The 23,936-nt window shown below is 37.3% G+C and overlaps 1 protein-coding gene across 11 annotated transcripts in view; it reads right to left on the reverse strand.

Moving 5' to 3' along the window:
* The window catches only part of CDC42BPB (CDC42 binding protein kinase beta), a 91,360-nt gene that overhangs the window by 26,195 nt on the left and 41,229 nt on the right, over window positions 1-23,936 (reverse strand). For all 11 annotated transcript variants that reach the window (XR_009276957.1, XM_058832902.1, XM_058832892.1 and 8 more), the window contains 16 exons: window positions 23,834-23,917; window positions 20,165-20,260; window positions 15,628-15,776; window positions 13,598-13,691; window positions 12,055-12,255; window positions 10,945-11,193; window positions 9,909-9,988; window positions 8,789-8,955; window positions 8,580-8,699; window positions 6,624-6,757; window positions 4,704-4,946; window positions 3,038-3,148; window positions 2,344-2,588; window positions 2,052-2,157; window positions 1,433-1,557; window positions 572-677 (listed from right to left, as the gene is read on the reverse strand). Coding sequence is in view for 10 of the 11 variants with exons in the window: in XM_058832902.1 (XP_058688885.1) it covers window positions 572-677; window positions 1,433-1,557; window positions 2,052-2,157; window positions 2,344-2,588; window positions 3,038-3,148; window positions 4,704-4,946; window positions 6,624-6,757; window positions 8,580-8,699; window positions 8,789-8,955; window positions 9,909-9,988; window positions 10,945-11,193; window positions 12,055-12,255; window positions 13,598-13,691; window positions 15,628-15,776; window positions 20,165-20,260; window positions 23,834-23,917 (2,310 nt within the window). In the remaining variant the exon portion in view is untranslated. The remainder of the gene's footprint in view (window positions 1-571; window positions 678-1,432; window positions 1,558-2,051; window positions 2,158-2,343; window positions 2,589-3,037; window positions 3,149-4,703; window positions 4,947-6,623; window positions 6,758-8,579; window positions 8,700-8,788; window positions 8,956-9,908; window positions 9,989-10,944; window positions 11,194-12,054; window positions 12,256-13,597; window positions 13,692-15,627; window positions 15,777-20,164; window positions 20,261-23,833; window positions 23,918-23,936) is intronic.

Here is a 23,936-nt window from a genome sequence, read left to right on the forward strand (position 1 = left end):
GGGATGTGGGCTCCTGAGCAAATGGCTCTTCCTTTCCTTATGCAGGTGTTTTTCTCTTTGAAAACGTATTTCTTTATGAGAGCTCTTCTATTAAATTTTGGGGAATTCATGTTACTACTGCATGGGAAAACTGTGGCACAAAGGTTTCATTGTTCTGTATGTAAACAAGGCCACATGCTCTGTGTGTCCTTAGTTTGTACTGGTATAAGCCAGAGAGCATTTTTTCACAGAATAAAACTTACTTTGTTGTCTCACTGCAATTATTCAATTGCACATAACATAGTAAGGTACATTTCTGTACTCCCCTTTGATTGTTTAAGTTATTGTTTCTTCTCTCCTCTGTAGTGTTTAATATCTATGATGGCAGATATTGGTATGAAACAACTGCCCCCTGTAATTATCAAATTCTGATCATTAATCAATCTATCAATCTGATAGATTACCTATTTGAATTTGTAAGCAGTAGCTTATGAAGTACTACAAAGCAGAGCAGAAGAATGATTCTTTTAGCTACAAAACTATAGCTTCTCAGACACGCCCAGAATGTCTTGAATGTTTCCTATTTCCTTACCAGTGTTCGTGACCCCAGACTGGAACTTCTCAATGATTCTAGTTCTTCTGTCATCTTGGAAGCTAATGCCTGGAGATAGCCACGAGCATCCTTCTCATCACTTACCCTGTTGTGCAATTACAAAAACCCATAATTTAGCAGTTTCATGGCTCACAGCACCAAATACTGTACCACCAAATTATCAGAGTTTCTGCACTGGGTTTAGGGACATAACAGGAATGAACAGAGCAGGGAAAACTCTCCCAGCAACAGAAAACTGAATACATCTCAGATTGTCTGCTTTAGATTTTTCTTTTATCTGATTTTCTTGATTGTGGCAGTTTCCAGGGAAACTGAAACTTCTTTTTTGCCATTAGCAAGAGTTCTGCAGAGATTCACTGTTATGTGAAAATGATCTGCATATTACTTGCTCCATTTTTATAAGAGCTACCTTCCAGTCCTTTTTGTTTTGCACACTGAAATTCTTGCACACAGCTTGCTAAAACAGTGAATTATATAGGGGAGAAGAGTGGAAATACTAAGTGCTTGTCCAGTACACCTAGTGAGTTTCTATATGTTAAGGTTGATCTTTTAATTCATGGCCAACCTCCTGAATGAATTTATCAAAATATTTCAAATTGGATGACTTAACAATCACTTTAGAGACTGAAGAAAGCTGACACCAGGACTCTGCTTTGTACTTGTTTCAGTGGCATCTGGCAATTTTAACAAAATCAACACTCAGAAGTACCATGCTTTTGCTGATCTCAGACACAGACAAGGCCTAGCTATGTGAAAAAAAAAAAAAAAAGAAAAAAAAAAAGCCAATCAGTGTTTCAGAAGTTGAAAGTGGCCATATCTGGATCTCTAACCAGCACATACCATTGAATGATTTCTGCAATCTGAGCTTCCCAGTGAGCAACAGACTCTTTCTTTGCTGCTAGATCTTGGAGCTCATCTTCCAGCTGTCTGTTCTGTGCTGTTAATTTGTCCACGAAGGAGCAGAGCTGAAACAAGAGATTAGTTTCACTTGTGACTTAGGTCAGTTTCAGACTTTTTATGTATGTGCCTACACACGTTTAGAATCTGAACCAACAAGAACACCCTGGGCTATCTAGATGGGCTTCTTTTTACAAAACTATCAGTTCACACAAAATAATCTAAAACAAAGGAAAACCAAAAATGGTAGAGAGGGAAAAAGGTTTAACTGTAAACCACCAGGAAGGCAGACAGTGTGTATCAATGATTCCCTCTTTGCAGCCTTCATGAAGAATCAAAGGGTGGTGTCCTCTTAATTGTGGGAATCAATCCCTCATAGAGCAGAGTACGAAGATGCTAAAGGTACTATGTTGCCAAATCTCTAGTATTTATATGTCAAAAATGACATTTTTAAAATTCAGATAGTGCCTGAACATTCACAGATCCTATTCTGATCAGTGAGTACACTACTTCAACATCAGAGACTAATGAAGAAAAAATTTGTGTTTCCTGAAATAATTACCCTCTCATTTTCTGTTGTTAGTTTTTTGTTATCTTCCAAGAGCATAGATCTTTCGCGCTCATATTTCTCCTTCATTGTTCCTACTGCTTCCTCCATTTCACTGTGCCTAAAGAGAAGGGCAAGAAATAGAAACACTTATACTGTCACACTGCTGAACCTGTAGACTGGGACTTTCAAAATGGAATAAACAGAGTTAGAGTGAGATCCCAGCCTGCACAGGCACCCATGCAATGCAATACATAGACACAACAAAAAGAAATCCATAGTGAGGGAAGCATGCCCAAAAGTTTACCTCTCTCGCTTTGTTTTCTCTAATTTATCCTTTAATATCATGATCTCTTTCTGGAGTGCAAGCTGATGGCTCTCTGAGTCATGTACTTCCTTTTTTACATTTTTTACTTCCAATACATGTGATGCTTCTCGTCGGACCAACTCCTCTTCATAAAATAAGATTTTCTTTTCCAGCTCAGACTTAACTTTGGAAAGTTCCTGCTGATGTTCCAGTGTGGCACCAGCTACCCGGCCTCCCTGCTTCAACTGCAGAACAAGAGGAGAAACCATCAGGGAGAAGCTATGATCTTTATATTTTGAGAATATTCTTAAAAGTCAGAATTGTTCAATTGGTGGCACTTTGGAAAAATTTTCATTTGGGTAGCAAGTGATTCAAAAGGTATCGGTCCACCAGCATTGTGACTGCTCTGCTTACATGACCTGAATAAGGGGCTGAAATGGCTTGCAGAGGTAACAGATTTGGATCATATTGGTTTAGTAGCTGCTTAGAATTTATATAAACTGAGTATTTTCAAGACATTAGTACCCAGAAATTAAAGGCTTTCAAGCAAAATAGGCAAATAAATCTGGACAGGTTAAGTCAGGTTTCTAGTAATGCTGTAGTTTTTAAGTCTCCCACTGGTATCAACAGCTGAGCAAGCCAAACTATTGCAGCTTCTGGGCCATGAGTAAATATTTGTCAAAAACCATGTAACCTTTAGAGCTTCCAGTTCATTTTCCAGTTGTTTGGAGAAAACCTCGCTGTGCTCACGGAGCTTGCGTTCTTTTGATGCTTCTGCTACAACTTCTTCAAGTTGGGCTTCCAACTGCAATGAGTCATTTTAGGTCATTTCAACACAAGATAACACTATCTGTATCATTAACTTCCTTTCCTCCATACGGCCTAGCAGCAAGTTTTACTTATTTCTATTTTAAGTTACACAAGTATAACAACCATTTCAGAATGTCATGATAATTGTTTTGCCTTCAATGAGTCAGGCATCCATCTGTCACATGCACAGAACTATTATTTTATGACTGTACTGATGTGAACTACATCAAGCCCATTCAGGCACAACTGCACAGCCTCTATTGCAGCAAAGAGAAGGAAATGGCATGAGGAAGACACTGCAGCTGAGAAAGAAGAAAGTCTCCCACATTTACAGGTCAGCTCCATGCCTCAGTACCTAAGTAAGGCAGCTTAAAAATATCAACCTTTGAACCAAATTACTGCAAAACACTTTAAATATAAACATGAATATTTTTACTCTGCAATTATGGAACAAAATAAGCTTGATCATCTATTTACTGGCTTCAGAAAGTTTATCAGAAAGACAATTTAGATTTAGCGGCAACTAAGGCAACTGCTGGAATTCAAGCAATAGCAGCATAGTTTCAAACCCTGACAGGAAGAGTAAGATTTGTTTTTCTGTGTTCAAATTAAACCAGCAAAGTTGTTTTTAAAAGGATTGTAGCTAGAACTGTGAGACAAGATAATGAACTTCTACACCGTGTTCTGAATAGAAGATTGATACAACTGTTATGAAAGGGAGTAGAGAGAAATTTTTAAGAACAAAGACAGGAGATTTTTAAAGCTCTGCATGAAAGTATTTAACTGCATTAGCAACAACACTTGAAAGCCTGCTGCACTCTACTCTAGAGATGAGATGCCACAGCAATTCATCAATTTCCAGTCAACTATCATGTCTTGTTCATGGATAAAAGCCTTAGAAACTTCATTATCCACTACATTTTCATAGACTACCCTTCAATTTGCCAGAAGTTTTCTAGCAATGCTTACAGAACTCTTGAATTTCTCTTCTATGCTTCACCCAGAGAATACCGAAAACAGGATGATTTTTCAGTGATTAAAACACTCCAGATTAACCACAGTAGTTTTTTCTTATGCCCTCTTCTGGCTATCCACTTCATCTCATGTAAAACTATAAATTGCCTAGAATACTAATTGGAAATTAACTTGCTTAAAGATATTACAGATACTATGACTTAACTACAGAGGAAGGAAAACCACATATTTAGTTTTGTATCACTATTCCTCCCTTCAGCTGAAGAGAAACATTCAGTTAAAAAAACAATGAGGTCAGAATACTCCAGCCTCAGAACACATGAAGACACTCACTGAGCTTTATAGGTTTCAAGCTGACTGTGAGTCAAGACTCTACAAGAATCAAAACACCAGAACTAATAAACTGGGCATACAAGCAAGAATACTTTCCTCAAGATTCAAATCAGTCTGACTGCAAATAAAAAACCCCACGAATATCCCCAGATGACTATCCCAATTTTTCAATACAATCACATATGAGGTACTGGGCAAGCAGCAGTTGCAACACGCGAGTCCTAGAGATTTTATCAAGCTACCTCTTTTCTTATCTTCTCTGATTTACGGACATCCTGTCGCAGAGCATCGATTTTCTGCATGCTCACTTCCAACTCTTCCTCTTTGTCACGGAGTTGCCGGGACAGCTTCTGCTTTTGGGAGCGCAGGTCTCCCATCCTCTCACTGAGCTCAGAGAACTCCTGCACAGCCAGCTTCCTTTGCTGGTGGGCATCCCTCAGCTCTTTGGACTGCATCTTTAATCTCTCTGAGGCTTCTACAAGTTGCTGGTTTAAAAAAAAAATATAATAAAAAAAGAGTTATTTGAACTCCATATATTTTTTTTCCAAGGAGAAAGAAACTACATAAGCTTGTTTTGACCACCTCACATAACTACTAAAGATTTCTAATTCTTAATTTACACAATTGTTTAACTAAGCAGCTGCAGTGACATACAAAACCAGTCATTACTCTGCTTCTAGTGTGGCACCTCCAAAGCTACCTTTGGTATCCCAGAAGTCTTTCTTTTAAGTGTGACCACACAAAGCCACCTCATTGATTTTAGATTGCCACCATGTAATGCACATTTGTAACCTTGTTTAAAGGAATGCTTTAGCAGACAGCAGATACGGGAGAGACATCAAATAAATTGTACCAGCACTGACTGTACTACAGCAAACGTGAGATTTTTCATAAAACTGAGGAAGATTTCTTAAAACAAATTGTGAACCTCTTAATACTTTAATTGGAAGTATAAAAAAATATTTCCTTTACAGAAAGTAGTTAACAAAAATTAACAGGATTAAAATACAAATAGAATGTTTGACATAAAATCATTTGAGAGTGGGAGGAAAAAACAAGAAAAGGAGCAGAATGACACAACAAAATAAATATATACTATACAACGGATTTTGTATAGTCTGCCATTAGTAGGAACATTGCAGGAAAATAAACTTCCCAAAAAGCATTTGTTCAGACCAGAAGCAGCAGATCCACCTTCTCTGCTATTCGTACACTCTGGCAAATAACATCTACTGGTGGTTAACCGACAGAAGAGAGACTATTCAATTCTAGTGTACAAAGAGCCCAGAAATTCTGCCCCATGGATTACTTTTGGATCTATATGAATGCTCAGGACCAATATGGCTGGTAGACTTTTGCAAAACTACTTATTCCAATACAGGTATCTTTTTTTACTATTATTGAAAGTGGTAGGTAGTATATGCAAATCCCTATTTACTTTACTACAAAATATGTTGCTGACTTAAAACTGAAATACTGGTAATTTTAGGAAGCAAACAAAGGGATAATTTACACAGCAGCAAATAAACTCAATGATTACATGAAAGTCAACATTAGCCTTGAGGAATAATTTACCTTTTGGTATAAAAAAAGAGTAAATGGGTCCTTTCCATGAGTCCTGCTAACTTCTGTGCAAACATCCTTTTCCCCTAAATTGACATGTGTACACCAAATGTCACCAGCAGGGCCGGTGTCATGTAAAGTGACCCATGGTCAAAAACCCCATAATTCTGCTAGGGATACCAGCCAGCTTTCTGCTGGGTTTGTTTCCTCCCTCATCATTCCCTGAAACTGGAAGAATGAAGGAGAACAATACTTGTGTTCCTGATCCCTTAACAAGTCATCCCAAAGCTCTGAGGTCTCTCTTGGTTGCCCTCAGACTTCTACTGAAACAATTAAGAATAATTAAACAGCTTAATTAAAACCATTCTTTAGGTGTTTGTTTCATCTAGCAGAACACATTTGAAATAACAAACCCATCAACTTCCAAGAAAGAGAGTGTGATACTTTGGAAAGCTATTATACTGCTGAACAGGTTCCCTAACATCTCTGCATAGTTTTGAAAAGCAGAATTTAAAACACTAAAATTGCAATCACAACGTAACTGCTCTAGAAATACTTCACATTACCATTTTTAAAATTATCTATCTTTGGATCAATACCTTATGAAGGTCCTCCTTTTCTTGCCTCAGGACTCTGCACTGCTTTTCTAGTCCTTTCAACTTGTGTATAGAGTCTTCATGTTCTTGTCGAAAAGCCACCGCATCCGCAAGCTGAGCTTCCAGTTTACTTATATCTGGAGATTAATACATATGAAAGGTAACTGGTCCCAAATTAACACTAATAAAACAAGCCACATTACACATGCAAATTGGCATCACTGTGCTTGGAAAATCAACTTCTTTCCTATTCCCACCATTTTAGACTGTTTAAAGTAACTTTGGGACATCTGGTTCAAAATAATTTTTTCTCAGTCCCAAAGATTGTGATCTCTAAGTGAAAAAAAACTTAGCACAAGGCTTTGTTTTTGAGGAACACAACTTCTAATCCTTGAAAATACTAAAATAAACTTGAAATGTGCCAATTCCAGTTCTAGTAATGTGTTTCCTAAAGTTTTCAGTATGCAACAAAAGGGCAATAGTCATTAGTGCATCCAGCAAGACACGCAAGGACTATTTATTTTCTAGATAAGAACTAATGAATAGTTTGGGAAAGAAATACCATCTTGCACAAGGTAACCTGGAGACCTGACTGCCCATAGTCCTGGCAGCTTGTTCTCACTTTGCTTTCAAGGACAACTAAAGAAATTTGATTTAAAATTATTGGTTTTAAGTGCAATAAACCCAACATAGCCACCTTTATATACTCCTGCTCAGTCTTACTAATTCTAAGAAAATGAACTGCCATTCTCTATTTGGTTTTAATTACTACTTCTATTAAACAAATAAATAAGAAATTTCACAGGGAATAATTGTCTCACTCAAGTTCCACTGATATCTGTGGCAGAACAGGAGAATGTTCATGATCCCAAGCAATGCTGTAATGCTTGAAGTATTATTCCCTTCCTCAGTTCAGAAAAAATGTCCTCTCACCCTATATGAACTAATGCTACTTCTTTTTAATTCAGAACACACTTCTAGAATTTATATTTAACGGGACATCACTGGTTGAAGAACTAGATAAACCTGAAAGAATAAATCTTTATTTCTAGAAAAACCTGAATGCAAAAGTAGAATCTTAACCTAACTATTGTGATCCAAACCTAATTTCAGAATACACAAGAACAGCTTTTTTTGGAATGATAATCTATGTTGGAGAGTGGAGCTGATTTTTGCAGTGCATACACCTAGAAAAAGGGTATATTGTCAAATGAAATGGGGAAAAATATTCTAAAAAAATTGGCATCAGCAACTCAGCATCTGAACTCACACTATACAGGCCTCTATAAAACTCTCAGCCAAGTCATTAGAATTCAAAACTACCACTTTATCACTGATTCCCACTTAAAAATTAGGTGCTAACAGGAGGTTTGCATGGATAAACTAATAGCATTGTCAAGCAACAGATTTTCAGTGATATGGGTGAGTCAGTCTTCCCTTGGGACAGATGCCAGTATTTGTTTTTCTGCAGCGCTCAGTGCTTCCTAATTAATGCATCACCAAACACAGAAACACAAAGGGAGCAGAAGCTCAGAAATATTTAAATGTGAACTACTACTACACATCCCCCCATCTACTCCTTTTAGTAACTAAAGAGCAACCAGACTTCTGCCTCTTACACCTGCCTCCAAGTAAAACCTCTCCAACACAATACTCCTCCCCAAATGGAGGAGTAAGAACAGAATCTCCTGAGATTTTTAGGAAAATGAATATCACACAAAATATTTAACTAAATCCATCTTCACAATTCATCACACTCTGGACTTCCCATGCTAGTACGTGCTATCAAGCCAAGCAAGTGGAAGAACTAGTTAAGCACTCATCTGGAAAAAACCTAAATGCCTCTTAATATTGAACAAGGCTTTAAAAAAACCTTTGTTTTTTAAATACCTCAAGAACATTAATTCTACTTATTGCAAAGTAAATTGCATTACTATAATTACCATGCTGGAGGCTTACCTGTTAATTTGTTCTTCAACCGTTCAATTTCTTCATTTAGTTTTTTAATCTCCTTATCACGGCTTGTATTTGCCGTAACACACATTGGACCTTGGAGGTTCTGCACTGTCTGTGTAGATTCTTAAAATCCAAAAAGAAAGGAAAAGATTTTCAATAAAATATATTCCAGTGAGCAGAACTAAGAATCCAAACAAATATAAACCACTAACCTTGCAGTTTTCTGTTCAAATCCGTATTTTCTTGTTCTAATTTCCGTATTTTCTTTTCATAGCCTTCTATTTGTGAAGTGTTCTTTAAATCTCGCTGTACATCCATATCTTTGGTTACAGTGTCAGACTGCAGCACGCTCTTTAAAGTGCCTCTATCAGATAAAGAACTGAAAAGAAATACCTAAGTTAGGACATTTTAATAAATACCCACAGCAGTCTATAGCTGGGACATGCTGGGATTCCACCAAATACGCACCTTAAATTTACAGTACAATTAGTGCAGTAATTGTTACTGTAGAGACAATTCTCAGGGTAAAGTTATTATTCCCTAGCTACTCTGCATGCTGCTGTAGAACTAAGATACCTGCATGCAGGACTTCAGTGATGCAGATATACCTTCACAAACTGCCTATATGACTGAAAATGTTAACTCTCCCATGCCAAAGCCTAAAGGTACCTGGCAGAAATGGAAGCAGGTAAGTGTACCTGCACTGAGATAGCTGAGGTACAACCCCAAAAGTTTAGTTTAAAGCATGGCAAAGATGGATTTAAATTAAGGCACATGACCTCACTGTGAGAAGGATGACATGCATGTTTTAGGTTCATGGGGCAACAAACCCTAGCAAAGAGAATTAATGGAATAATAAACTGGCCAGAATACTCTTATATCAGACACAAGCAAATGTTTGAGAGCTCTCTGAAGTCAGATGGAGGCCGTTTTAAAGATATGCAAAGTGAGCCACTTCGTCCATGCTCAGAGCCCTCTGTGTTAACTTGGTCTACCAGCAGGACAGTGGAGCCATGAGAAAATCCTGAACACTCCTGGCAGATGTCCAGTATGGACAAGACTTGCACTCAGCCTCTCAATGCAGAAACTGCAACTGACACATCTAGTCCCTTAACTTTCTTTCATTTCAAATAGAAAAAATATTAAATACAACAGCACCTAATCTTGGCAAACAGGATCAAAATATGTTCAGACATTTGGAAAAAAATCAACAACAAGGAATAAGGGTTTGGCAACAGGTATACCTATGGAAAGCAAACTGTCTATAAAAATGACAATTCCCAGGAATTAGCTGCATTTGGGAAACAAGTTTCCCAAATATCCTTTGCTTACCTGTCAGTTGTGTATGTAAACCCAACAAATGGTAAATGCAATCCAGAAAAGCCTGTATGAGAACTTGGTGGCACCACTTCCTGCATGAAAATAACATGCATGAAAACCCAAGAGAGAACACATACAGAGTGAAAGGCATTTCACTGAGCCTCAACAGCTAGAAGAGAGACAGCTAATGGAAAGATTTTTCTTAATACACCAACTGACAATTGGCAGTTATGCTCCACTGCCCCTGGACAAGCTTTATTTCAGATTAGGTCGCCTAATAGAATGACTTGAATTTCGGAGCCTCTTGAACTGGCAATTGAAAGGGCAGCATTTCAACAAGTTCAAAGCACAATGCAGCCAGTAAAAGGAAACCCAAAATTTCAAGTTCCTAATTAAAAGTGACCTGGCACCAAAACACATGCTGTTAGTGTTAGTGTTCTAGTTACTGTCAGACATGTAATCAAAAAACGTGCCAAAAGCTCCGAATTTCTTGGAATACAAGCCAATGAACAAATTACCACAAAAGCTCTCTACTCCTCCTGACACATTTGTAAGCTACAAGACAACAGGAATGGAGGAGTTGAACACCAATGCTCCCTACTCCAAGAACCAACCTCCCGCTTTTTAAGTCAGCAGAGAATTAGCAGGATGAGTCCTCTCAATTGGACAGCATTGCTTGCAAGCCTCACAGAGAATATATGTGTATTTCTAAAGATGTATTTTTTTTTCACCTTTGAAAAGGCATAAATCCAACTACTAGCTCCTTGTAAAGGTGAACTAAAAGGGTAACTGAGGGGCTTTATTCCCTACCTAAATATGTTTTAACTTTGACCATATAACAGCAATGCAGTCTGGCAAGTGCCACCACTTAAAAAAGCAGTTCATGATTTCTGATAACACAAAATGCAAAGAGATGAAAAACTTGAATTTTTCACACTTGGAGTGACATATTTTTCACCTCTTTATTTTGGAGTAAGCTCTCACTACTACCTTACAGTGCAGCAAAGATCCATACTTCCATTAGTAATATTTAAAAACGAAGACTCACTGGATTTCTTAGTACATCATCATCTACATCAAAGTTTGAGGTGTCTGAAGGGCTGCTAACTTCTGGAATGTAAGGTGCTTCTAGGTTTCGGATGTTATCCCAATTAAGTCCTTCAAAAAATGCATGAGACTTAAAATCCTCTATTCCATTCTGTCCCAGCCTACGCTCCCTGCTGCAGATAAGTCGCTGAATAAGATCTTTTGCTTCTTCAGATACATCTGTAACATGGGATGGAAACTGAAATCGTTCCTAAAAAATTAAACAGATAAATTTTTAGAGAGGGAATTAATTCCAGAACATTCAACTAGTTTCAAAAAAGCCATAAATTACACCAATAAAAATGGAAATGAATAGTCAAATATTGTTCTAGTTACAGTGATCAATGACAGAGCACAATTCAATACATTCAGTGACAGACTTTTTGTCTTAAATTTGATTTCAAGTACAAGAAATAATTTTTCAATTTCTTTAAAATAGGTATGTTTGACCTGTGATTACAATAATTCTATTAGGAAATGCACCATTTTTTTTTAAGACATACCAGGATTTTTGTACTACAATATATTAAAGATCATACAGTAAAGACAAACTGGTATTCTTAGCCAGAGGTTCACTCATCTCCTGGAGATGTACTCCTCATGATAAAATCAATTTCAACTCTTAAAATCCCATGATGTTAGTCAATTCTTTATGTTGTCACATTTAAGAATGTTTTTCCAAAATATAGGTTAAATACCTGTTTTTCTTGTCAAAATATAATCTACATTTAGAACGTATGTCTATTATCATAGGCAAACTATAAGATCCAAAAACTGTAATTACCACTAACAACTGAAATAACTCTAGACTGAAAAAATCAGAGTAATTTTGATTTTGTGATGATTGCTTAGATTTTCCAACAAGAAAATCAGCATTTAGAGAAAAATTTCAATTTGTCAAAGAATTAAATTTCTGCAGTTCACAGAAGCAAGCACTCCTAAAACCTGAATCGAAACCTACACATCAATCTAAAACACTGAGAAAAAGCAAACAACTACATCAGTATCTTTATGTGATAAGTTTCTCTGTAAACATAAACTCAGAACACAAGAGATTTAATACAGCTCTTACTTCATGATTCATAATCTTCCCGTAGGTTTCCACCAGTGACTCTGCATAGAAGGGTGTTTCACCATACAGCATTTCATACATGCAGACACCCAGTGACCACCAGTCACACTCAGGCCCATATTTCCCCATTCCATCTTCCATCGCTTGCAATATCTCAGGAGAGATGTAGTCAGGAGTACCCACTGCTACTGATGACTGTACCTTAAAAATAAGGCAAACATAATGCTGCTAAGTTTCCAGTTTCTCTCAGCAATTGTGTTACTCAAACAATAGTATTCCTGATAAACACCACGACATGATTCTGAAGAAGGAATAGATTAATAAATTCATAGCAACACAACAAAGAAAATATTAAAAAAGTAACAAAGACTTCAAAGATTAAGTTCCATTCTACTGCTACATAAAATCAGTTGATACGTTTTATTCTGAACACAGTAGAAACCCAAAATAATCACAGATATTGTGAAAGTAGAAAGACAAAATATATTTTGCCTTTGTGTCTGTTTATACTTTCAAACTGCAATTTGCTGCCCAGAAGTTGAAATGAAAAATGAGTAAGTAGGGAGATCAGGTCCTAACCCTGAATTTTACAGTTTGATTTGAAGATACAGAACAAATTGGGCAAGCTTTATTATGTCAGAAATCAGTCAAATGTTTATTGCCTTATGTGCAACTGGATGTACTACAGGAATAATGTAGAGAATTTACTCTGTGCAAAAGTAGTAGGGAAGCACTGACCATCAGGGCAGACTAATCTCTAGGAATATGTTCTAAATTCTAATGGCTCCCTCATTTTGCATTTTTTATGGTAAAGTTCTGACAGGCATTTTATGAATAGAGAACATCAACAAGATGTGAGTTTGTGCCAAAACCAGTGAAGGATGCTGCATGCCATACTTTGGCAGGACAGGCACCCCTGGAAGTGCCCTAAACGAGGCAAAACAAACAAAATCTGTCACAAGCAATTCAGCTTTGAGAGGTAAATCCAATCTGCTGCATAAGATGGCCAATTACCATCATGTTGCTGTTCCATTTGTCAAAAGCATATAAAACAAACCACTTATTACTTATAGAATCGGGACAATCATTTAGGTTGGAAAAGACCTTTAAGATCATTATGTCCAGCTGTTAACTGAGCACTGACAAGTCCACCTAAATTATGTCCCCAAGTGTCACATCTACACATTGTTTTGACACCTACAGGGATGATGACTCCACATCTGTGTGTGCCTAACTGGTGTAGCAGGTCACTCACCCTTCCCCCTTGGACTCAAATGGTCATTAGAAGAAAAAATGAAAAGCAGAAAAATATAACAAAAAATAACTTAAAAAGTCAGCAGCCTGGAAAACAAAGAGATGAAGATTTCAAAAATGCATTTAAGTATGTTGAGTTATACTGTCTGCTCAATTTTTAGGATGCCAGAAAGTTCACAATCTATCACATCCCTGATGCACACTGATGAGGTCTAATTTCTTAAATACCAGCAATTCATTTAGAAGGTCCTACTATCAGCGACCCAAATAAATTTTGCTTCATACATACTGTGCCATCTTCACTCATTTTCAGACAGGACCCAAAGTCTGCCAGTCGTATGTGGCCGTTCATGTCCAAAAGAACATTATCAGGCTTTATATCCCTGTCATAATAGAAGTTGAAAGATTTAAACATACAGTATTAGCTCTGCTTGTAAAGATTTGCAATCAAAATAACATAGAATTTTACCACTGATGTAAACTCCTTTTATGGTACTATTTATGGCTCTCTCCTCTTGACCAACCTTAAACCCAACAGTTTTGCCGCCCCATAAAACCTGCGTTTCTTTTCACATTTTAAGTTCCAAATGCCACTACATGTGTTGAAAAGCTTAAAAACTACAACTCCTCCAGTTTAATCTTTGAGGAGACTAGAATTACTAGGAGTAAACAAAGATAAGGTGCTTTAATATATGTTGCTACAGAGATGTGGAAGCTGACAATGGCTGATTTTAAAGGTGCTGAATTCCAGCTTCACACTTGACATTTGTGAGAAAAACAGTGACAGATTTAACAAAGGGTAAAGGGTATTTACATATGTATAAAAATCCTGCCAGCTTGATACATTTTTCCAACACAAACTTGAATTAACCTTATTTAACCAAGGGCTAATGCTCTGAAATTAATTACTGAAATGTCACTAATACTGCTGCTCATTAGCAGTATTAATACAAAATAATAAATGCTAATCTATGCCTGTCTACATAAATTTAAATGCATATTTACTTGTGATAATACACAAAAATATGTGTTGAGAAAATTAGACTATGTCACTACACTTCCTCAACATATTCATTAGTAATTCTGCATTATTAAACTTATTCCATATATTTCAGTTCCAGATATTGTCCACATTTCACAAGCACAAGTCAAGCTCAGTAGTTGCAGGGGACTATGAAAACTAATATACAACTATACGCTAATTTGTTTGTTTTTTAAAGAACACTGCCGACAGTGGCACTTGCAGCATGAGCCAATCTCTGCTTGGCATGCAGCTCTCACTTGCCTCAGGGACCAGAACTGCTGTTCAGAAAGGCATAATGCCTCCTTTCTGAGCTCCACTGTCTCCTATCTACAGCTAACAGGTCGTATAAGCCCTCAAAGGGTCTCTGAATCCATCTCCAGAGCAATCATGCCTCCTCCTAATCCATTCCTGTTGCCGAGCAGTAATTTCTTGGGCATTGGCACATGACCTGTTCAAAGCACATGTTTTGACCCCAGAGCCACACACTCCTATTGCCACAACAGACCTTCATTCAGCCCCATGAAGAGATGTAGCTGCTCAGTAAGTCAGGCCACCTTCCTTGGAAATTGGTGCAATGGTGCCTCTGGTGAACTTCTCTGAGGCTGTAACATTTTTAAATCCCCAAGTATTGTCCATATTTACTCACAGGAGTTTTAGAGGGTTTAAATATCTTTTCAATTTTTAAAACAGCAATCAAAAAGCAATCAGAATAGTTCAAAGCATTATAGTTGAGAATTCCCTATGGTTTTTAAACTTTAACTGTACAGCTACTACCAACCACAACCTTAGTTTACTTGATGGTAGCCACTGATTCAGAATACACATCTTGTGCGCAAAAACAATTAGCACATGCCCACTGATTACAAAAGCTGTTCGAGAATGACCTCAGATAAGTAGATGCACTGATGTTATCATGGGCTTACTGTGCATAAATTTTGCAGAATGTCTAAACATCTGTAGAAAGTTCAAACCATTTCAAACTGCTTCAAACTTCTAGGTTGCTTCGACAAAGGCAGATAAATATTTAGTAAGTGAATTGAGAATAAGTCAAGAGCCCTGATTAAAAATAGAACAGACTTTAAAAGGTTATTTGGATAAATGTCACTGCATCTGATATCAATCCATTAAAACTTGGTATTTAAAATAATGTATCTACAGCTATTATACAGCAAAAAGTAAGCATGTATCTATATTAGTTTGCCTTTGGCTACTGTATGCATTTGTATACACAGCAGTAAATCTGGGATTAACTTCATATATACATGTATTTTTTGCCAAATGAGAAGCCATTTTACCTGTGCACATAATGCAGCTCATGTATGGAATGTATAGCAAGCACCATTTCACCAATGTAGAACCTAGCCATATCTTCAGGAAGCTTATCTTCAAACTTACTGAGAAGTGTCAGCAAGTCACCACCAACATAGTAGTCCATCACTAGATACTGAAAATGGAGAAATAAAGCAATCAAGTACTGAGACACAGCTGGCAAGAAAAAAAAAAAAAAAAAAAGAAGTTCATCAGTTAACCCCTGAAAAAACCCTTTCACCATTTTTTTCCTTGCTTGTGGAAAGTAGTGGAAATTGGTGGTCTTCTGTTTTACTTTTATTTATTTAGTATAAAAAGGTATCATATTCCTTTAATAATCACAGTAAGAATGGCACGTCAGCATTTAGTTCCTACAATTAAAAACCCCAAATAAAATATGGCAACAACAAAGAAGTAAATCAGGATAGGTTTATTTCTGTCTTAACTAGTACCACAGAGAAAATGACCTAATATCACCAAAACTAATGTATGTCATTGACTCTTAAACTGAAAATTTCCAAAGCATGATGAAAGAGGGAAAAAAAAAAAGTATAGTTAAAATCAATACTTGATGCGGCTTAGTCTAAAATACACATTTCATCACTACTTGTAGTTTTGGTACCATTTCAATATTAGTCGTTGTTCCTGGCACTTATCACATCAACGTCTTCAGATACTCATCTTAGCACATTCCACATTATGGATACATAACACAGCTGGCAAGAGTTTGATGTCACTGTACATGACATTACTATACTATACATGGATGCCCATGACAAGCCAAAAGCACTGTCAAGCCAGGGGCACTAAAGTGCGAAATTTTAAAGTCCAAGATTAATGTTCTTTGAAATATATTTCAGTGAAAAAGTAAACAGACTCCTAGGCCAATCAGGCACCATCTTATCCATGGAAAGGACAATACTGATAAAGTGACATGAAAGAAAAGGACCCAGGCATGCTATTTGTTCCTTATACAAAACAAGGATTATGTTTCAGTATTTCCTAGCAATATCCACCTAAATCCAGACCATCACTTCAAGTATAATGACTTCATCTAGTACTACCAGTCTTGAGCCATTTTGTTCCATGTTTCCCAAGATGATTTGATATATGGTTTTAGGATTAACTTTGCTTATCCTGGAATTAAGTTTCCAAAGCCATCGTCTTATTTTTCTCCTCAAAGTAAAGCAAACTAGAGCCCATCATTCCTGCCATAGATTCATCTTCCACGACAGAAGCAAATTAAAGAAGAGAGAAGTGCCAAGAACATCAAGTGCAATATTAGCCATTTCCTCACTATCTTTTGGATTGAAAGAGCGACTCCAAAAGCCACAAGTTTTGGTATTTTTTTCTATTTTATTCAAAGTACTGCTTAATCTGATAGGCAAATTGCATCACTTATGTTGTGATCATCAAATGATCACATAAATCAATCTGTGAGTATTGCTCCAAGGAACTTTGAACATATATTGAACATTGTACACTTGCAACACTTATGTTTGAAAACAAAATGCTACAGACAGAAACCACTGATGTTCTAAAAGGGCTATTATCTTGAAGTATTTTCTCTCAAATTCAAGGAAAAGGGACTTTATATAGAACCTTCTGTGGGAAGCGAAATGTCTTCCCTGTCAGAGACAAGGTAATGTAATTCTGTCAGCTCCCTAAGCATTTATAACGCAACACAAACTCAGGTGACCCACGAAGGAAGGCACTTGGATCACAGAAAGATGGTGAGATCTCCTCTATGAGGAAGCAGAACTTTATTAATCTTTCAATTCAAAATGATCTGCTTTCCAGGAGGTGCTTCTCTCTTCTTATGGGGTTAAAATAAAAGCTATTTTGATGCTGAAATCTAGCAGTAGTGCATTTCTTCCAGGGAAGTGACTACATCAAATGGTGAGAGTAGTTAGAAATCAAAGGAAAAAATACTCTCATGAGTACCCAGAAGCCTTTGAGAGGCTGATGGCAGTCAAATACACGTATGTCCTTTTTTATGAATGAGACTGGGAAAGAAAATTAAGAGATATGAATCTGGAAGAGATGGAGAACTTCAAGTTCCATACAAGTTTTCAATATTCATGGACTGTGTTTCACTTCCATCATATCTGCTTCAGCTAAATCACCAAAGGTTTATTCAACCCATCTTGACACAGGCTATCTCTTACGAAAGCATTTTAAGAACCAGAAAAAAGTTATGCAGCATTTCCACGTTTCCCTTTAAGATTTGGCCGTTTAGAAAACAGTAATGCATGGTGCGTTTACTTGAAAGGTTTTTAAACTACAAGAGCAGAATCAGAAAATTAACTCCAGAACATATATATTTCATAAAATTTTGTAGTTCTTGCTTAGGTTCTGCATTATAAAATGCTCTGTTAATACTAAAGGGAGAGAACAAAACTCTAAGTACTTTTAGACTCTCCAAAGGCAGATACTACTTTTCTACATTAGTATCTTACTTTTTATTTGTCTCATTCTGAACCCTTTATCATACAGCCAGAGGAGGCAGAGTACAAGGGGAAAACACAAGGCTCTCCATCTGCTCAGGGTTAGCTTATGTGATTTTGTATTTAAGAATCACTAGATATGATGCACAAACATCACTGGGAGGAAATACTGGAACCTAGAGATTTCTCTTGCAGAGGACCAGGTTGTAAAACCAAGCTCTGCAGTCTGTTCTTGTTTTGTTCTTTTTTGTGGCAGGGACGTCACCCCAGGACAGTTCCCAGCTGAGTATTCCATTCTGCAAGGACCATGGATTAACAGCACAGCTAAAAAGTAAACCAAATCTGCCCAGGCTTTGTAACAAGGCAGCACTCTACAGGATGAGGAAACATAGCTATAAACTTCAAGCTCCAAAGAGAATTGAACAGAGATCTTTTAGCCCCTAGACAAGTACTATATGGTACAGAAGAGAACCTTCTGTCCAGGTTTTCAGATTAATTGATTTCTTGATGTGTTTCACCTTTTCTTCATGCATCATTTCCAATGGTGACTGAGCTGTGGATCCACTCCATCTGCAAGCACCAGACATTTACATTTACAGGAGATGGTTTCTGAGTAACAGACCAAATTGGAAGGCAGCATCTCAGCACCTTCCAATGCACATGCAGAAGCAGACCTCAGGCAAGTTGGGCATCTGCTGACTTTGGCTGTCAAGCAAAACAAGAACTGCTGCCTTCTTAGATACTGGATCTTAAATCAGATGTCTACATTCTGCTGTCAGGTGAAACTTTAATATCTAAACACCTTTGAGAACTCTGGGAAAAGATCCCCCCTCTATGCTGTCTTTGCTATTGCTTGTTATCTCACACAGCTAACACTTTTTCCTTAGGTAGCTCCATTCTTACAAGCTACTTGGAAATACAAAACTGGATGCTTTTTATGCAAGTCTGAAGGATGATTCTGTGAGAATTTGAAACTACAAACTGATTTGAAATCATGAGGCAGTGCCAGAGACAGCTAAACTGTGAGAGATGAAAATCTGGACCTATCACAAACCATTCAACGGAAATAGCCTGTAAATGAGGGCCTAAGATGTAGTCACATCTTATTTTCCTACTGTTTGCTTGTTATTCTAAAAATACTCCAAACATGACAAAGTAATGTTTTGTCTCAGCATCTGTGGAAGTGTTGGGAGTATTTACTAACTCTTACTTAGTTCCTGAACTCTTTGGCAGTCTTTTATCAATACATTTTCTCTTATTTATATCCTTGACCTGCTACCATGTTAGTGAAGTGTTAAGAAGATGAAAACTTTGACACTACAGCAATGTCAGATGTTACAGAAACAGCAGGTTTTCAAACCCAGCCTGAAGTAGTCACAGGGAAGCTGTATGGTTCTGTACATTGCAGAATACTGGGGCTTTACGGACTTTACTCTTAACCAGTACTCTGCTGTATTCTGTGACTAGAGCAAACAGAGCTTGTATGTCACAGTTCTAGTAACCAATCACAAAGAAATGTCACAAGAGTACAGATTTTCTTTATAAATGTTTGCTAAAGTCTCTCAAATTACTGAGACGGCCAATCTGCTAATTTAAAAACACACTTTATAGAAATACTTGTAAGAAATAGGCTTTTTTTTTACCCTAATGATTTTAAAATACCAAACTTTTAAATTGCTTTTGCCAGTTTAAAACAAAATCTTGCTTTAAAAGACACTGTGAATGTTTAAAATAAAATATTTCTTACTTTCACAGAGTTAACACATCTCAGATTACTTAATAGCAACCTTATCCAAAATACTAAATTTGAACATGGCATTTTTTTATGCAAGGGGAGATTAGTTAATTTAAGATGCTTAACTGAATCTCTATGTACTACAGTCCTACACAACTTTTTCACTCTCCTGGAGTTACAGTCATTCCCTTTGAAGTTTGGCTTCAAGGAGAAAACAAGAATGTTTAAACACTGCTGTGAGGCATGAGGTAGATTGATTTAATGCACTAATGTTTTTAAAATACTCCAAAAATAAAGTTATTTCACAACCCAGAGTTTTATTTCCTGATTAATCAAACATACCAAATAGTTCTCATCTTGAAAGGCATAGTGCAATGTAGTAATCCACTGACAATCTCCATTCACCAAGACATTTCTCTCCTCTCGGAAGCAAGCTGTCTAAAGGAAGAGAGGGGGAGAAAAGCCATTGTCAACAACAACAAGCAGTTTTCACAGGGTGAATATATATGGATGTTTTATGGGATTATTTCAAATTACTGAACAGAGGTCTCTATTCATTGGAATTCAGTCTACACAAGTGACATGCCAGGGAATCTCTGCAGGTTTCAGTCAGGCATTCAGTCACTCTAATCCCGACTGCGACTTTAAAAAACCAAACCAAACCAAAAACCCAAACCAAATGAAAAAATCCACCAACCCCCTCTCCTCTGCCCAAATCCAAAACCTCTGCACCAACACACAACACCCCCCCCAACACCAAAAAGCCCACAAACCAGTTTGGGTCAAAGATAAACCTTTGTTTTACTAAATATTTTTAAAAGTCAAAAAATAATAACTTGTCGCCATCTGTAGCAGAAAGATAATGGCTCTAGGAAAGTAAGTCTGATTCTTCTGATAAAGACCTTTATGAAAACCGTTTCATGTCTACTTTTATTACACTACAGTCCCAGTTCCAGACACTGCTAACACACTATCGGAAATAACCATATTTTACTATTACTGTCTTATCTTTGTCCAGTATAACACATTTTCATTTTCAATAATCTTTACTTCAAATGGCACACTGCAGCACTTCAGAGAAGCAAGCTCTGTGTAACAGGTTTTCCCAGCATCTTTACATAAAACCAACTTTCATAAACTTCAAGCGAGTACTCCCCAATAAAAATATATTAATGTTTTTATTGGATCAGAACTATTATGAAACAGACCTTGGGACTCTTCTCGATCCAGAGAGGCATTATCAGCATATTTGATAGCTACAGATTGAAGTGTTTGGGTTCTAGAAAAGAACTGATTTTTGTTTTTTGTCATTGCCACTTCTTCAGATGTCTTAGAAAATGTACTATGGAAATGTGCCTGGGAAGCCCAAGCCTTATCATATACTGACTGCACCTTAGCAATTCATCTCCAACTATTTTCCCCTCAAAGGAAGCAAAATTCAGTCTACATTTTTACTGAAGACCATGCTGTGGTCACATTGTAAATTAGTAATCACTGGTGCAAAGAGAACTAAATTGTAATTAAATGCCAACTGAGTGGTTTAACGGTTTATGAATGCAAGGCCAAAGTAGCACTCTGCAAAAAGGGCTGGCAGCTACAGCAGCTCCAAGTAATCCTATCCCCTTCCCACAGCACCAGAGCACAGCACTTCTCAGCTCTCTTGGCACCATGATGTGAGGAGGCTGCCAACACAGAAAACTAGTTTGTTTATTTTCGAAGACATCAGTCCCTTGATCCAGTTCACTGTGCAACCTCAAATAGCAGGGGAATGTTATGAACACTGAAAACCCAGTAATGCTGCTGAACACTACATCATGAATTCAGAGCATAAAATTCTCCTTCTCTGCTTACACTAGCTTAAAAGGCCTTGAGACGTGACATGAAAAAAGCATGACAGGCTACCTAATCAGCCAGTCAGGACTTATTTGGAACTGTCAACAGTAATACACTAATGACTATGTATTTTGCTGTGAGAACAACGACTACAAATGGTCCTTATCAACATAAATGGCATGCCTATTTTTGCTTCCAACCCGTTTATGGATGTCAGGTGATAGGCACTAACCGGTCCTTTATTTTAGTGGCTTCCAACCATATGGGGTTATTTTCTTGCAGCTAGTACATGAATAAGCAGTATTTTGCTATGTTCAATGTCATGCACAACAAACACAAACCAGTGTAACAACATGCTTCTTAACCCAGTAGTAGTAATAATAATAATAATGATAATAATAATAATTTTATATAATATTAGATGCGGTGAATTAATAAAATACTTGAAGTCTACTTTTTCAATGGAACTCTCAATTTAAAAGGCTACTGTATTCTTGCAGTCTTCATTTAAAAATCTAAAAGGTTTTACCACATTTGGGAAATTTTTAACACCCAGATGTTGCATGAACTTGATATGCAGGTTGTAATGTCCTGCTTATCCAGAAAAGGCAAATCAAGTGAGCAAACTGATCAGGAAAAGACAAAGCAGTCCTGCAGAGAAGACAGCTCCTTTACTGTCCTCTGTAGATGGGGAAAATCAGCAGAAAGATGAGAAGATCAACAGAAAGACTGTTACTTCTCCTGAGTTTGCACTGGAAAACCTATTGCTCATTATACAACCTTCATGCCTGCCTGGGAGGGTAAGACAAGTCAGTTGAATGGTTAGAATGCAATTTGTAAACAGCTGTCTTCTCTACATGCAAAAGCTGCATCTCCTTAAGCCACTTAATGAAATTACTTTAAAAATGACTGAAGGCAGCATAGCGCTATTTCCATTAGAGTTTGCGAGACCCCCGCAAACATTTGTGTTTAAAATAATTCTGTACTGACCAGTGAATTAACACAGCTGAAATCTGCGTATAAAGGGCACCAAATTTCCCTCCTACAGAGAAAGGCTTAATGCAGAACCGCTGATGCAGCACAGCCCAGGGTGTGAAATCTCCTGACAGCTCAAAGGAGAGCTGGGAGGCAGAGGCTGCTGCCGCCTCTAGAGAAGTGCATGGATGGATGGATGGACAGACTGTGACTAAATCAGGCAAAGGCAGTGGTGAAGAGGGGCTTAACAAGAGGGAGGAGATTTTGTCACAGGAAAAGGCCTGGCACTGACTCACTGAAAGGAAGGGAGGGACTAGGAAGGGCAGGCTAGGGGGAGGGAGGTGTCAGGAAGGGAACAGAAGAATGGGACAGGGAAGGGTCAGCAAGCTCAGACCTCAGCAAAACTGCTATTGCTCACCCCTGAACAGAACTGCTGGAACTCCTGATGTACTACATGTCTTTTCTCTTGAAATCTATTGCCCATTTATCTGCTAATTTACATAATATTATATATGTGCCATAAGGTTTTCCTCTACCAAGGAAGAGCAAGTATCCTAGAAATACCTATCCTAGAAAGCTGCTTCCCGCTGTGTATTCTCAGTAATCTTTTCCTAATGTGTGAAGTAGCCATTTGCCTTTACATTCACACAATTTGTTGTGACAGTGTACACCTCCTTTTCCCAAAAAAACCCTTCTTAAACAGATTTACCTTCTTAACACTTTTTGTTTTACAATCTGAATCTAATGCAAAAATATTTAGTTATAGTTTTACTAGCTATATAAATCCTGTTACAAACTGTAGGATGCAAAGCTCCTTAATGCATGCTTTCTGAATGGAAGAGAAGAAAGACCTTTTACATGACATTTTTGTATACAGCTGTGAATGCCATAGTAGCACCAATCTCAGCTTTCATGTAGTCTTTAACTTGCCTTTACTGTAAACAAAAATCTGGCCAATAAATTCAGGGTAAGAACTAGGGCAGACTGTCTGGTAAATGAATACACAGTAATGTTGAGAACAACAGATGCCTGGAAGGGACTGTCAGACTTGATTGCATTAAAACAGCTTAAGGGGAAAAAAAAAGAGAAAAGAACGAAGCTCCTATACTCATGAAATAATTCTTCCTAATCTGGAAGAGCTTCAGTGTAATCTTCCTAATGCCATTTTAAAAATTCTCTGTGTTAAAAAACTGTATTACTTACCTCTGCCCTTTTAAGCATTTCCCATTTATTTAGAATTTTCATTGCATAAATGCGCTCTGTACACTTCATTTTAACAACTGCAACCTGAAATAATAAGATACCT

The sequence above is a fragment of the Poecile atricapillus genome, chromosome 1 (assembly GCF_030490865.1).
Source record: "Poecile atricapillus isolate bPoeAtr1 chromosome 1, bPoeAtr1.hap1, whole genome shotgun sequence".
Classification (NCBI taxonomy): domain Eukaryota; kingdom Metazoa; phylum Chordata; class Aves; order Passeriformes; family Paridae; genus Poecile; species Poecile atricapillus.